General features: G+C 40.2%; 1 protein-coding gene across 4 annotated transcripts in view; it reads right to left on the bottom strand.

The window, feature by feature from the left end:
• LOC100695973 (lissencephaly-1 homolog) overlaps window positions 1–14,734 on the bottom strand; it is a 39,209-nt gene extending 24,475 nt beyond the window's left edge. Inside the window, exons 1-2 of one of the 4 annotated variants that reach the window (XM_005463730.4) lie at window positions 14,548–14,734; window positions 7,594–7,914 (exon numbers count right to left, since the gene is read on the bottom strand). In XM_005463730.4, coding sequence (XP_005463787.1) covers window positions 7,594–7,625 — 32 coding nt within the window. In that variant the 5' untranslated portion in view covers window positions 7,626–7,914; window positions 14,548–14,734. Of the gene's footprint in view, window positions 1–7,593; window positions 7,915–13,439; window positions 13,593–14,157; window positions 14,380–14,399; window positions 14,424–14,547 lie in introns of those variants that run through there. The other 3 variants (XM_005463731.4, XM_005463732.4, XM_005463733.4) reach the window with 3 other exon arrangements.
• Window positions 14,735–16,415: the final 1,681 nt, after the last annotated feature.

The following is a 16,415-nucleotide window of genomic DNA, read 5'->3' as shown; positions in this document are numbered from 1 at the left end:
GAGTGTGGTAAGAATGAATGAATGAATAAAGTGAATTAATGGTCCGCACTTTTTATATAATATGTATGTTAAATTTTAGATTTGGGTAAAATATCAAGTCTTTTCAAGTAAACAGGTTCAAGTCCAATTCAAGTCCCAAGTCACTGGTGTAAAAGTCCAAGTCAAGTCACAAGTCTTACAACCTTTTTTCAAGTCAAGTCTAAAGTCATAAAATTAATGACTCGAGTCTGACTCGAGTCCAAGTCATGTGACTCGAGTCCACACCTCTGATATATAGTGTGACATATTTCTCACACACACAGACACAAAAAGATTTCCGGGGACTTCCTCAGTCGGAGATGCAGCTTATTCATTTAACAATGCTACCAGATCAGAACTAGGGAAGAAAAGAAAAAAAAGAAGAAAAAAAAAAAAAGATGACTACATCCTGATTTTATGCTCAATTTCCTTAACAAAACTCCTTATAAAAAGATACACACCAGAGAGAGGAGAGTACCCCATTCACAAACTCTTATGCTTTTTTTCCCCCCACTCTCATATCACCATTTACAGGCACAATCAGAGGTCTGTTGTTAATTCGTGTTCCTGATTTTTCAGATCAGACTAATGTTCTTTAGATTATTAACTAGTTTAGAATGAAAAACTGAACGCAACACTCCATAAAGCACACTGTACATAAATGTGTGGCTGTCATTTAATTTATTGACATACCCAGTGATTACAGCAGAGCATAGAAATTAATCAGCCAACAAACACCCTCTTGTTAAGGCACAGATTAGAATACATTTAACCTACAATGCAGCACACACTACATAGCAGCTCCATTAGCTACAGCTGGCTGAACGGGATGTTGCCCCCCTGCTGTGTAACCACAGAAAATCCTCACAAAGGAATATTTCCATTTCTGTCTATGGGCCCCGTTGCATTTCAAGACTTCTGATAAATATTTAACAGACCACAGCTCAAGTCTACACTCTGAAAAGTATCTTAGCATATTCAAAATTCACTTTCCCCTGGATTTCATATTACAGTGTTATGTTCTTCAAAAGACAGCACAGCTCTTTGCTATGAGCATCTCAACTAATGCTGCATCTCAGCTGGACTAGAGATTTTCCTGGTATTCTGACTGCTACTAAAGGTGAAAGAGGCTGTGTCAGTGGCTGGTTTGTCTGATGATGATCACTGTGCAAACAGCAAAGACAGTGTTTGCATCACCACAGAGCACTGCCCTTAGTGTTTATATTGAACAATAAGCCTGCTGGCAATTAGCAACATGAAGCAGAACTGCAACAGTGGCCTATTTGCCTTTAATATTAAAAGAGGTGATAACTTCTTAGTGAGAACTTTACCCCCCCAAAAAATAAAATACAAGATTGCATAACTTCCCAGCTAAATCTAGCTCTATGAAAACTGCTCTATTCCTCTTGACTTATAAAGAAGAGCTCTGGGCTTTGGTTGGCACCTTCAGGCAATCACCACCCTTGTTTTTCAGAAGCAGGGCTTTGTCTGTCATGGAAAGCTTTTCAGACCACCTAAGGGTTTTTGTGGAGTGTTTTAAACCAAGTAAACACAATAAGACATTTATCTATCAACATAAAAACAACAAGCACATATATAAATATAGAGCATTTAAAAACAAATTAATGGCTTCAACTTTAAAGAGGATAAAAAGGTCAAAAAAAAGAAGAGAAAACACTCCAATCGGGTGAACTCCCCCCTCTCCAAGTCTGCAGTGAGCACATACCAGTAACACTGACATGCAGATGCAAAGATAAACACCTTGCACATGAAGATGTATGCACATGCATGAAATGTGTTCCCAATATTGCTTTAGTTTATAATTTTCCATGTTGCCTTTAACATTTATATTGGATTCATACTAACTTGAACACTATATTAAAGATTGTTTGGCTACACCTCATTCTGTTCTGTAAAAGTCTATTTTTTCCTTCAACACACAGAAAGAGGAAACCATTTTAAAGAAAGGACCAGTGTTGGGAACACTGCTCTGTTGGGTGTGACTGTGCAGCAACAGCACAACATATATACGTCAAGGGAAACTCAGGATCAAACGCAGGTGAAAAAAAATAAAAATAAAATAAGGGCTTGCAGCTTTGTTTCACAACTACGATGAAGATAGTAGCTGAAAAAACATGATTTAAAACAACAACAACAACAACAACTATTTACAATTTCTTTAAAATAATAGTCTATCCTCCCCAAACCTAAAATGGTAAGCCCCCAAAGGCAGAAATACCCCTTGATAGATTTCCATCTTTGTCATCACAAAGCCTCTGAGAAGGATGATGATCACAATGCAGTCAGTCTGAATGTGAAACAGGTAGTGGAATGTTTTTTGTGAACAACAGTGGGGATTATCATTTAAGCCATTAGAAAAATCCAAGGAGGAAAACCCCACAACACTGGAATTCAGAAAAGAAGAAGGTTCTAACATCACTCTATATTTATTTATTTTTAAAGTAAATGTCGACTTTAGACATTGACTTTTCTTTGTGCGTTTCTGTAGGTGTGTAGAAGCAGATGGTGTTTAAGATCAAAAGCAGCGTGGGCCTGGAAACCAGGTGTCTATGTTAAAATAGGAAACAAAAGCAGGGGTTTTTTTCTATAATGGGTGTGGCATATACACATTTTCTGTCAAACAGTGATGATGGAGCTTTGTTGACTGAGCTGAAGCCAAAGTCAAACTTTCTTTAATCCAGTGAGGCTGTGCATAATTCATCCTTGGATAAACACAGAATAAAGCCAGACACGACATAGGCGACAGAGACACACATGGCACTTAGAGAGCCCTCCATTTAAATCTATGGGAGAATTCTGGTGGTAGAAAAAAATACCTTGGGGGTCAAACATAATTCAGCTTTCTAACACATTTTAATCAGACTGAAAAGTGATTTTATAGTTAAAACTTTTATGACTCTGTGACCATTGAAATTACAGTAAACCTAGATAATAACTGTGTTACATTCAGTCACCAGTGAAAAAAGAAAACTGCAAGACATCCTGTTTTCTAACTCATCCTGTCCTAGGGGTTAATATAAGAATATGTATTAGTATAGCAATTAATAAATTATCCAAATAGATGCAGATTCTATAAACTGACTAATTTATCAAATAACTGAAAAGCTCTGTAGTAGTATGGATGCTGTGAAAATCCATGATTCATCCGCAGTCTTGAGCCAAAAATCTGTCTTACTTAGGAATGTACCTTGGATTTGAATAATTATTATACTACTAATAAATATGATTCATTATCAAAATGTACTGAGAAAGGTCAGGCTGAAATGAAATACAAGTAATGAGGAAACCGGGGAGGGACTATAAAGAAAATTAATGCTGAATCTTGACAGTAAAAGTCTAGGTAAACTAAACCACTGGGAACTCAAATGAGCAGCCGATCGAGGTGTCAACCAACTGAAACGGTCTTAACTAGCTTTATTGATAAGAGATGGTCCACAAGACAGGGAGTGCTGTCATGCCAGCACAAAAATCTGATTGACACACCCCCATACAGGTGCGCCACGCTGTGTTCAGCTCCCTGAGCACCAAAAGAGAGGCTGGAGAACCTCCTGCTCACTACTACTACCACCATGGGGAAGGAAGAAGAAGAAGAAAAAAAAAAAAAAAGGAAAAAAAAAAAAAAATCTGTCACACTCAACACTTATCTGCTAGCAAAATACAACTTCTTTGGACCCAACTTGGGCAGAATAAATGCAATCAGTTCAATTAATGAAAAAGGAAGGACCTTTGACTTATAAGTCACAAATCTGTACAGTAACACTTAAAACTGACGAAAAGTGCAAAGGCTAACTGATTTAAGCGACACGCAATCAATCTGAACCTCTCATTTTGCTTGCACAGCTATGTTTAAATATGCACCCTCTCTAAATTATTCGTAGCCATGTGATGTTGCCCATTGGTTTGCGAGGCTCCATCTTGAAACACATACTGTGCATTTTGACTGTCACCAAACCAGACATGACAAGCACAGTGGTGGATATCAGAAGGTAAAAAGGTAACCTGCCGCAAACCCTATCACCTTACCTGCCTAGTAAATTAGTTGCCAAGCAGGAATGTTTCTGGAAACTAAATTACTCATCAATTAAACAACAGGATACAGATCAGACTGACTAATTAAAAAGTGACAATACACTGAAACTTTGGTGCCAACTAGCAAGGGCAGCAATATCTACTGGACTAGTCACGCACATCTCTAACCCTGCAATGATTTAGGCCTGATTTAGACTTCAGCAGGGAATCTTTGAAAGGCCTATGACATCACCTACATAACTGGCTGATGTCATTGCTTGTGTTGGTGCATTATGTGTTAATTACCGTCAGTTATATACTTATCGGAAATTTTAAAATATATATCATGATAAATATTTTTGGCCATATTGCCCTGCCCTATGCACAAGTAGAATGGAAAATCGCTGTATAAGAACCAGTCCATTTACCAAAGTCTACAAAATAAAGAGCAGGTTTTATCAAAAAGTTTTACTCTCAAATGAGCCATTTTTAAAAATCACTACAACAGCGGATCATTTTAAAAGCTTTCCATAATCTAACAAAGCAATGTGCTTTCATAATTCCTTGTCTTTGTTATGGAAAAGCAGCAGACTTGCTGCTGCTTTGGCAGGGTTTTCGAGACAAGATCCCTAAACCTGGTCTCTCATAACCATTACCCACTTTAAAATAATCCCAATTTGGACTAACAGTGAACATTTACATTATATCCAAACATCCAAACTACTATATATTTTTTTGTCCGTGGTTCAGCTTTTCAAAGTGAAGCCAAAACACAAGTAGGAGTCATTGGATAACTGAGTTCATTTGAATGAGTGTGAACACTGGGACTTAGAGGACTAGTATCTTGGCAGGTAAACATGATCTAAGTCCTGTTAATGATCAAACTGAGCCACGGTGAACTCTTTATACCACAGCTCTGACTGCCTGTGGCATTTATCTCCATATCTTTGAATTTCCGTTTAATCTGTTATGTCACCACATTTATAGACAAGGGCATGGTGGAAAAAGAACAAAAAATAAAATCACATGCACCATCTTGTTGCCCAAGACATGGAGTTGGGGTTTTTTTTTAATAAAGAAAATAGAGTTCAAAAGCAAAAGGCCCATTTGCACACAAGTGCCTCTGAGATCTTTCAGGGGAGCAGATAGTTTGTGTTCTGTATCTATTTTTGCTACACGCTGCTGGGGATAAGTCTCCTGACCCTGGAAAGGAACACAAATGGGCTTTTCAGTGGCAGCAAAAAAAAAAAAAAAAAAAAAAAGGGAAAAAAGAAAAGACAGGAAAAAAAAAAAAAGTTGTTGTGAAGATGCTGCGCAATCATGGCATCTGACTATGGTGCTGACAAAGATTATTCCTCTTAAAAAAAGAGGAATAATGTGCAAAAATATTTCTTCCAATAACAGACAGTAAAGCTGCGCAGCTTTTACTGCCCCCCAGTCGATTGGTTACTTTTAACACTTGAAGCGTGAAAAAGAGGGAAGAAGATGCTTGAATGCTATGGGAACTTAATTTATTGGGTTGGTGCCTAATGCTAAACAGGGCTGTGGCAAAGAAAGGAGGGGGCCAATGAAAAATTAGTGTGAAGAGCAGACAATCAGCCGGTCACTGTTCCCATTACTGCCTTGGTTGGATTCAAAACGGGCCATTTGGTTTCCAAGCAGACTTCGCAAAATGAGAAAGTCAGTTGGGAAATGACATCTTAAGGGCACTGCATGCCTGCATCAGTGAGAGCACTATCTGAGCCAAGCAACATCACTAACAAATGTGATTCGTTGATGCTTGAATGTGACTCAGGGGGTCCCTCAACAGTTTCCTGTATACCACTGGGGGTAGAGACTTGTGCAACAGAGAGAAAGGGAAAAAAAAGAAAGAGGGTTTTTGTTTTGTTTTGGTTGGGGGGGGGGGGGGTTGTCCTGGCAGCTTAATTTGAATAGCAAATAGCACGAAAGATTAGCATTCCAATGGAGCTCTCCATACCAACAGACCCCTCCCACAGAGAAAGACTGAGGAATGCTGAGAGCCTTGTCACGTGCAGTGATGCATTTTTCAATGACAGTGCAAGATGGCGGTTAAAAAACAAGACAAAAAAACAAACCCAAAAAGACAAAAACAAAACAAACAAAACAAAACAAACAGACACCCAAAATAAACTAGGCCATCAACAAGGTCTTCACCTTATTGAAAGACAAAGGAAAATCTGTCATGTGGCTCTAACATAGTAATTAGATCAGCAAAGATGTAACCTGGGAGCCAGAACTAGCATACCAAAGGGTCCCGTTTGGCCTAGTGTTTCTGGTAGGCCCTACAATTTATGATTTTTATAAAATCTTGGTTATGGCTGAGGGGAAATTTTCAGAATGTGCCCATTTACTCTTTAAGAGAAAAATATTGAGTGGATGGTGTTCTATCATATATTATTTTACAATGGGTTTTATCACCTGGCGAAATAACGCAAGTTAGACACTCCTGACTTGCACAGATATGGATATTTTTTCCACAACTAAAGCTCAGGAAGATGATCTCAACTCCTGCTCATGACCTTCTATCTCACACTGAGATGCCTTAACATTTTATCCCTGCCTGAGGTGCTAATTACCAAGCCCACAGACTGCAGCTCCTCTCACTTTTCCCATCTCCCTATATTCTACTCAGCACATGAGCAGACATGTCTTTGTCTGTGTGCCACATCGCTGCCAATGATGCTATGTTGGGCACATGATTTCTCTGTGGAATCACTACTCACAGTGAGCAGAACACAAACATACAAACTCTTTGGATCTCCGTGTATGTACTGTGGGGCAAAGGTGGCAGTCTAAGCTTTTCTAAGGTCACATCGGGCAGGGGTAGGCAGCAGAGGTGGTCGATCAATAAATTTGTGCTTCAGGCCTCAGGGGAGCTTAGAAACCTTTAACCAGTTATTGATTAATCTTGACAGGTTACCAAGGGGAAAAACATTTACTAAATTTAACCATTTAAACTGAATCCTGTAGTCAATACACATCCTTCCCTGGAAGTAAACAGTCTACAACCACAACAAAGGACATTTGTCTCAGGCTATTTTGTTTTTTAACAATTTTAAAAATATCAGTGTCTTTTGCTTTGGGACAGGTGAACGAACAAAGCTCAAATGTAGCCAGCTCACACCAACAACATTTGTCGGGGTATTTGGCATTATAACTTGCACTCATGTGATTAGGTATCAGAATAACGGGCTGCCATAACCCCTTTGCTAAATGCATTCACGGCACAGAAATATGAGCAGGTTGTGGTCGTATTGGGCAGCTGTTCAAGGCTGCAGACTACAAAGCAATTTCAGCATACCCGGGATATCTTTTTCTTATCTGGCTTCTGCATGAGCTTGTTAGGTCTGCAGCGCAAGTTACCAATGGAAATGGTAACCTGCCCTGAAAATCCTAAGCACCAAATCCTGCTCCGTAGTAAGAGCCACCTGAGTATGAAACATGTCTGATCACATGATGGCAACAAACAAACCACAGCGCGAAAATCCGTAAGTTTCAAATCTGAAAGCTGTGCTGGAAACTTACAGTTCATCTCTTTGACGTTGTGACAGCACCATCGTGACGGGGCAGTGTGGGCGGAGCCGGATTTTTTTTAAAAAGAAAAAAAAAAAGAAGGTGATTCCTGTGCAGCTGCTGCGCTCTCCTCGGTCAGGAGATGAGCTGTGCTGATCCAAGCAACACAGATTGGGTCAGGTGGTGTACTCCAATGACAGGTTAGTTTTGTCCAGACAAAGACTCAGATTAAGAGAAGAGGGTCACAGGAATCTGCCCCCCGAAAGCTGGCTGACTCCGGGGAGAAGAAATGGAGAGCCTGCAGACCAGTCACCAGCTGAGTGTATGCAGCATCTGCAGGGGAGAGAAAAAGAGAAAGTCAGCATTAGGTATGCATGACAGATAACATGTAGAGTGTGCTGCACCAGTTTAGCAAAGACACTGTCAGCGATGATGGAAAAAACTGAACAATAAAGCAATAAATCATTCCATAAACTGCTCATTCATTCAATTTTTTTTTTAATTTGTTTACTTTTAAATATTTTCATCCACTCCTGCTATCTGTCTGTACAGTCTGTCATGACACAACTCTGGTCTGCTCTTGAAGCAAATGCCGTTCACATACAAGAGCTGACCCACATTCTCCTCCCAGGTTGCCAACAGAAAAGAAAAACAGGACATGGCAGAGCAAGTATGAGTAACGGCTGTGCTCAAACTCCCCTGTCCCCATCATCTCGTTATGATACCACCTCAGGAGGTGACTTGGCTGATGGCACGCTTTAAAAAAAAAAAAAAAAAACATCCATCAGTGGTAGTGGAAAAAATAAATTTATTGTCAGGGTTAGAGTATTTATTTGAGGAATAATAACTGTCAATGAAATGTTAAGAATGTCACGATGAAGCATATTTCTATACTGCATCATTGTCTTGAAAAAGCACTTAACAAACCAGGTACCCAACAGAGTAAGCCTCTTAATCTACTGGGACTAGCCTTAGTAAATCTCTGCCAGAGCACTAAACAAAAGGTACAAACTAAGCCAAATTACTTCAACACCTGCAAAAAGCTGACAAAATGACAGCAAGGCAGACTTCCAGGCACAGGAAACAATGTAAAGTAGACATGAGATTTGCTGCCTGGGAAACAGGCAGTAAAAGAAACCGTTATTTGGCTACAGCAGAGATGAGGAGTAGAAACACCCCAGGAAGCTGCAATGAAGAAAAATTCACATTGCTGATTTTAGATGCAGGAGTGGCACTACCACAAGGAAAAGAGTCCTCCTATGCACTGTGTTTTTGTTTGTAGAAAAAAGGAGAAAAGATAAATCATTCTGGTTGGTCAGGTGCAGGACTGACCAACCTGTTAAAGTACTACTTTGTATTGCTTGCTTATTCTTTTATTCATATTCATATGTTGTAGAGAAACTGATTAACAGTACACAGCCTAAAGTGACCAGCAGCTAACCTCTGGACCTTGATGTCACCACCTGACAGCAGTCCAAATGTCTGCTTACCCCTGACTGTGTGTGCCTTACGGCGTGCTGGCTGCTGCCCAAAAACTCTATCAGAGCGCAGCAAAAATATTCTAACGAGCAGGCACTGAAGCTAAAAATGTCTCCCTCACGCCCTCCATATAAAAAAAAACTACCACACAAAAAAGGCACCAAATACATCAACCTTCATAACTGCCATTGTGTGTGAAAATCAGGTCATCTGCCACATATTGATACGTCTCTCTGCACTGCTGGCAGCTGTCATCGCTGTGTGTATCCATTAACGTGTAGGACTCCCTTCTCTGAAAAACTCATTTGCGGCTTCAGCATCGAGCAAAAATGTTTGCACAATAGCACAATCAGGCTAATTGGCTCAGCACAAAATGTTGTGCCTCGATGGAAAGGGAGGGGTATGAGTCGCAGCCAGGGGTGCATCTATAAATCTGCTCAAAGGCAGTCAATAATGGTAATGCGTCTTCCTCCCAGTGATTCTCTTGTCTTTGTGCAGGACCAGGAACTGTACAATGACAGAGCCCTTTACATTAATGATGCTGACTGGGAGATGTGTTCAATTTGCTTTCGAGTCCCAACAGATTATCTGGTGTTAGGAGACCAATTCATACATACTAAATGAATACTGAACAACATACTCTGCATCTTTTGTGGTTAAGAATGCAACAACAGGAGTCAAATGTAAAGAATCCTTCCCAATCAGGGTTTTTACTCATTAATAAAAATAAATAAATAAATAAAATATTGGGGGCCCTCCAGTTATTCTAGCCAGCTACATTCATTAGCTCAGACACAAATTGGTACTAAAGTAATGGACTAAAACAAAATACTAAAATTCACTCACCATAAGTAAAATGCAAACTTCCAGAACAGTCTTTATCACACCTCAGACCATAAAAATAATTCAGATAATCCATTAAAATGCTCCAAAAGTCTCCTAACTATCTTGATAGATGAGTTACAGTAAAAATGACCCCACTCAGAGTTATCAAGGGTAAACTGTCAACAGAGGACAAACTCATTTTTTGAACCAGGCTGCAAAAATGCTCTTTAAAGCTGTTAAGTTGTGCGTTTTAACATGTGAGTGTATGGGAGCTTAACTCTCTTTTGGAGACAGCTTCAAGTGGCCATTAGAAGCATTGCAGTTTATTGCACTTTGCTTCTGCTTCATTTTTCAGCTCCAGAGTTTGCCTCTTGGCTGTTACCTTTGAGACCTCTCAGACAAACATTTGCCCACAAGCTGCATTTAAGCATTTAACCCAAGGCTGGCATCTACACATTAAAAAAAACAAGTGTGCCAACTGACTGATAATTTGAATTCAAACAATTAAAATGTGCAACAACTGTTTAAACAAACAAACAAACAAACAAACAAAAAAAACACCTGAGGAAAAATGTCAACAAAAAAAGGAGAACAAAAAGACTCAAAGAAAACAACGTAGACAACGCATCTCCAAACTAATTAGATATCTAGTCCAGACACGTCACCATAACACTACGACTTAACCTTATGCCGCCTGCCAAATATTACAGATGAGGTATGCACAAAATTTTTGACTACCCATCCCATGGTGTCTGAACAAAGGAATAAGCTGCTATGGAACGCAGAGAGGAGAAACAAAAATACCACAGTCTAAAGTGACGTCTAAATCCACATGTGAAATAGTGTTCCAGTAACTTGTCACAAAACATTGCAGCAATGCTGACAATGCTGACGGTCGCGAACCCACTGCCACATCAGATTCACAGCTCTCTGGTTGTGACGTTATGTCAACACCCACCCCCCACCCGCCGCTTTTTTAAATGTATTCTTTCAACAACAACAAAAAGAAAAAAAAAAGAAAGAGGAGAAACAAAAATACCACAGCCTTTTTTTTTTCTTTTTTTTTTTTAAGGCACACATCTCAAACAGCTGGAATGTGGAGCACCATCATTTACTCTTACAGACTCCACGTCACATGCCCTGGGAACAACATCACAGACTGCATTTTTCCATAACAAAAAGAACTATTATCAATAATGTGAAATAATGAAGTGTTAAAATACAGCAGAAACAGTCAAGTTTGGCTGGAGAAGGCTGGCAAAGCTTGATCATACAAGAGCACAGACCAAACATAAAAAATCCAGGTCAACACCTGGGGGACAAAAGTCACTGAATCACAGAAGGGGAATGGCTACCAGGCTAAACTACTTTACCAAAGAGGAGGTACACCTATGCATAAGAGTCTTTTGAACAGGTCTGTGATTTTACATCTCATAACCATGCAAACTGAATCAAAAACAACACAGTCACATGACCTGAACACTTACATGCTGACACATTTAGCTACTGAAGCAGATATAATATGATGTTTTCAAGACTTTGGTTTCAACAGAGCAATAAACATAATATATTTAACAGCTAATGTGCACATATTAGAGGCTTATGACACAGGCAGTAATTTAGATGTCGACACACTTTGGCTAATTTAACATACAAAGTGATAAAATTACTAAATACGCTGTGGAGATGACTGCTTCCTGACAAGACTAAATAGAGGTTTTTCAAAATCAGATAACTAAAGAAATCTCAAGCTTGATCACACACGATGGAAATATCCTCTCCACTTTAATAACACTCAAAGGCTATGTTTCTGTGAATGGCTGTTCTTGATAAATCACTCAGGCAGAGACCATCTAAAGACCTTTACAACTAACTGATGTTAACTGGGGGAACATCTGGCTCGGCTCCCAACGTGCAGCCGCTACAACCCACGAGGTGCTTGTCTTAGTTAACTGGGTTGGTAGCAGTCACTTAAACTTATTAAATTATATGGGTAGTAAGATAGCATAGTTCTCCTGAGATTAATAGAGGAGATTTCATTAGGAGAAGCATGATCTCTACAGATGGCCTCAAATGCATGACTACAAAAATATTTAAGTAGTGCTCAAGACAGATAAAAACCTACTCCTTGCTCTCAAACAGCTGTTTTACCTTCTGGAAGAGCACACACACACCCCAACATCCACACCCACAGAATGGGATAGACACTGAACAGAGAGGAAGCTGTAAAGGACAACAGATCAATGTTACACCAATAAGACGCTGAACATGCAGGCGAGAGCAACACCATTGAGGCAGGTTAGCCTGCTACATTTATACAACAGCAAAGAGGTTTGTTATAAACCATGTATGAATCCCTCCAGGCCATTCACCTCACACCAACAAGCTACTGGCTGAAATTATTAAGACTATAAATATAGACCAGAGGTTAATTCTCCAAGCAACTATGGTGACTATCACACAAATGGAGGATTGCTATCAAAGCATCAGCCTCTACAACTCATTTACAGTCTCACTACAACATAAATACTTTCTGTAAAGTATAGCAGAATATCTGGCAACGTGTGAAAACAGTCATTTGTAGGATGACTGACAGTTGTTATTGGCAGATTGGGTAATGACCAGTCAGCTTAGCAGTGGGCAAGCTGTCTGGAAGGTGAACCTCTGTGCTACTGTAAGCCATCCACTATAGCAAAGGCAAATAGCCTCTCTCTCTGTCTCTCCCTGCCTCAATACTCTCTGCTGACAGAAAAAACACACACACACACACACACACACACACACACACACAAAACAGGGCACATTTTGCTCCTTTCTTGCAAAAATCTTCACATTTTACACAACTATTAGATGACAGCCCCATAACATCAGTGACTCTTTGCAGTTTTGCTGATGGACTAAAAGCAATTTCTAAAGCTTCCAATTGCAGTGAAACACAATTGGAGCTGCTGCGTTTCCAGTGCTGACAGTACTGAATGGGGCCTGGCTACAGAGATGCACTTATTCAAATCAACTGCTGATAAAAACTCAGCACAGACGAGAAAAAAAAAGCGCTGTCAAGTAAAAACCAGCTCAGCACACTGTATATTTTATACAAATACAAAACTGCTGTTCTTAAACTAAAAGTTGAACTTTGAACTATTTTGACATCATGGACAGTCTGTATATCTAGCTTTTCTGACATTGAAAGAAAACTGCATAAATTATTACTAAACTTCGTGTGGACTGCGCAGATTCAGAAACAGATCAAGCAAAGAGCAGGCCAACTTTCACCCACAACAAGACCAAAGACATTTGCAGCATTTTGGCATCATTTGTTTAAGAGATAAGTGTGTGCATATCATAATAGTATTACACGTGACAGGTCCCAACAACCGCTACATTCAAAAATGGCATTGCTCCTCAAAATGGCTGCATTTTAGAGTCCTTTTAAGTCTGTCACAACCTACAACACAATCGCAAACACCTGCATGGAGTGTAAGACGAGTTGAATGCCGTTTTCTAAAATAAACAATATAATCAACATCCCACAGGATCAGCTGCAGGACACTTACCAGGCGTGGCTGATCCTTAATGGTTTATCCGATCTGAAAACAAGGTTCACGCAAAGCAGGGACAACGTACATTCCCCCATGAGACTGCCAGAGCAAAGACTAGCATTCATCCCCGTTTTCACTTGACTGTGAATTCATACAACGAGACACACATGCAAACACGTCGCCTCCTCCTGCGTGCTCCACCCTGATTTTCAAACACCGTGCCAACAACATACAGCGTGAAGCAGCCCACGAGTGTGACAGCAATGATGGGAGCTGCCTCAGCCGAGCATCCATCAATCCATCCATCCATCCAGCAGCGTGACAGCGACCAGAGAGGGGAGGTAACGCACCCGGTGACAGGTCACGGGAGCAACCGGGCTGACTGATGTCGAAACACAATAATATCTGCACAATAAACCACACGACGCCTGAACGTCACTCACAACCGCTTCCAAATGCTAACGCCGGGGCTGCGCCGCCGGTTAACGACAACAGGGCGACCAGGTGTTTAAACGAGACACAGGCCTAACATTTCCAAGGATAACCCTCTACTTGGAAATACATTCAAGCATGCTGCAGAGGTTAAGAGACTAGGTTGACAGACACAGTTTCTGCACTTCTAACTATGCTAATTACTTATTACTAACTTAAGTGGGACGCCATAAGCAGCACAGTTGGCACTAACATATCTCATCACTAAAACCTTCTCCAAACTTACTCTACATCGGCTTACCTGACCACAACGCCAGACGTTATCTTTATCTTACTCCAGGTTATCTTCAGCTAAAGTTAACGTTAGCCAAGTTAGCTCCAGAAAGTTAGCTCGCTCATTTAACTTCAATCAAAACCACACTTTGTATTCCAGCTCAAGTATCTACATTTAACTAAAACAGCAAATAATAACGGCTTAAATGACAGCCAGTGTTCAAATGCTGTTTGTCGGCACACAAGGACAAACTCCCACTGACAGGGTACCTGCTGCTCCAGTCCAGAGCGGCCTATCCGCCATTTTGAGGCACAGAAAGGAGGTGCACGGACTGCAGCCACATCGTCATTTTCCCCACCTAACGACGGATTCCTTCGACCGTCGCCGGCTTCATAAATGAAAACTGCTCGGACTCACCCTATTGTTCCTGGCCGTGAGTATCCTCAGACGTCTCCGACAGCAACACGACCCGGCAGGGCGTGAAATTTCCGCTCCCAAAACCTGGCCTTATGATGTGGAGGTAAACTGTGGCCGTCTTGTCTCCTGTCGGCTCCGCTCGCTTGTTTTTTTTTTTCGTACACTACCGCATTCGACTTCGGCCGGGTACGCGCACGGAATTCGCGTTCACGCCATCACAGGAGCGCGCGCGCCCTTGGTGGTTATTTTATTTGCCTGTTAACTCTTAGATTGCGACTCCTCATAAGTATGTTTTAAATAGAGGAAATTGTCCTAGATGTCATAAGTAATTTAGAGACTTACTAAACTCACAGAAGTGCACTTTTTTTATTTAGTGCTTTAATTATTTTTTGTACTTTACACGCCAATTCTAGGACATTTCTCAGGTAAATTACCCCCATCAGTTATGACAGCTTTATAAATAATCTTTTTACATATGAAACTTGATGAGCATGAAAATATGTACAATGTTTAAACTGTACTTTGACTGACAGCAGCTGCTGAAATTAATTTTTTTTTCCCCTTTTGGTGTTGTTACTAGTTCCTCTTTTGTACCAGCTGAGACAGATCTCTGTCAGTTATTTACAAATAGACTGATACCGATCAAGAGCTGATACTGATGTTCCTCAGATACAGTCATGTAAAAGAAAGGGGGTTTTTTTCCACAGGACCATACATGCAGTTCTGTCAAAGCCAAGTATTGAGTATTCCTTTCATATGAACGGGGGTAAGTAGTAGCCAGATGCTGCTAATCAAATGCACTTGATTAACTGATCATCACCAAGTGTGAGCATCTCTATAAAGTCATACGTATTGGTAGTGTTTTAACACAATGCCAAAATCTTCTCAGTAGTGGAGGTCCCAGCAAATTCACTCCAAAGTTAGCCCTGAGAGCCTTCAAAGAAAAATCAAGAACCCAAGAGCTACAGCCCAGACTTTATGGGCCTCAATTCTACAGTTCACAAGTTAAATGTTAAAGTTCATACAGTTCGTGCATAATTAAGAAAAGACTGAACAAGTGTGTGTTGTGCTGCCAGAAGAAAGAGACTTATTTCTAAAAAGAACATGGCAACATGCCTTAATTTTGCAAAGTTGCATCTGAACACCCACAAGACTCTGGGAACAACGCCCTTTGGACAGACAAGACAAGCACAACTTAGCACAAACATCTCGTATGAGTTTAACAAGCATGCCGATGGTGGTTTGATGACTTGGGCTTTGTTCAGAGCTACAGGACCTGGGCACCTTACAGTTACTGAATTGGCCGTGAGGTTCTCTGTATACTTAATACTCTTTAGAGTCAAATGTGAGACCATCTGTATGACAGCGGAAGATTCACTTGATGTCATGCAACAGGAGAAAAGAATCAAGGTGTTGCAATGATCTAGTCAAGACCTCAACCTGATTGAAATACTGGGGTGAGCCCATGAAAGAGCTGTGTATACATTAATGATCACAAATGTCAATTTGTGCAACTTTGTAAAGAAGAGTGGGACAAAATTCCTCACAGTGATGAGACTGACAAGCGACTGAATCATTAGGTGTACTTAGTGTTTCCTTGGGACTGCATCGAGTCCTTGAAAACTTTTTCACATCTGCACTGGCTACTTGTTATAAAACCAATTAAAAACATATAAAAAGTTGATAAAAAAATCTGAACAGATCTTTCACTAGTTTTATTTTAATCCATTTTTAATATAAAAGCATACTCAGACCAAAAAATAATTAGATTATTTTGTAAAGACCAACACACACAAATACCACACACCATCAGGGGAAGCAGACTCAAACACTAGGCTTAAGAAGCCTTTGTGGAGAAGAGATTTCAT

This window comes from Oreochromis niloticus, linkage group LG14 (genome assembly GCF_001858045.2).
Source record: "Oreochromis niloticus isolate F11D_XX linkage group LG14, O_niloticus_UMD_NMBU, whole genome shotgun sequence".
NCBI lineage: Eukaryota > Metazoa > Chordata > Actinopteri > Cichliformes > Cichlidae > Oreochromis > Oreochromis niloticus.
Note: the sequence above shows the minus strand (reverse complement) of the source record. Positions and strands in the feature narration are given on the sequence as shown.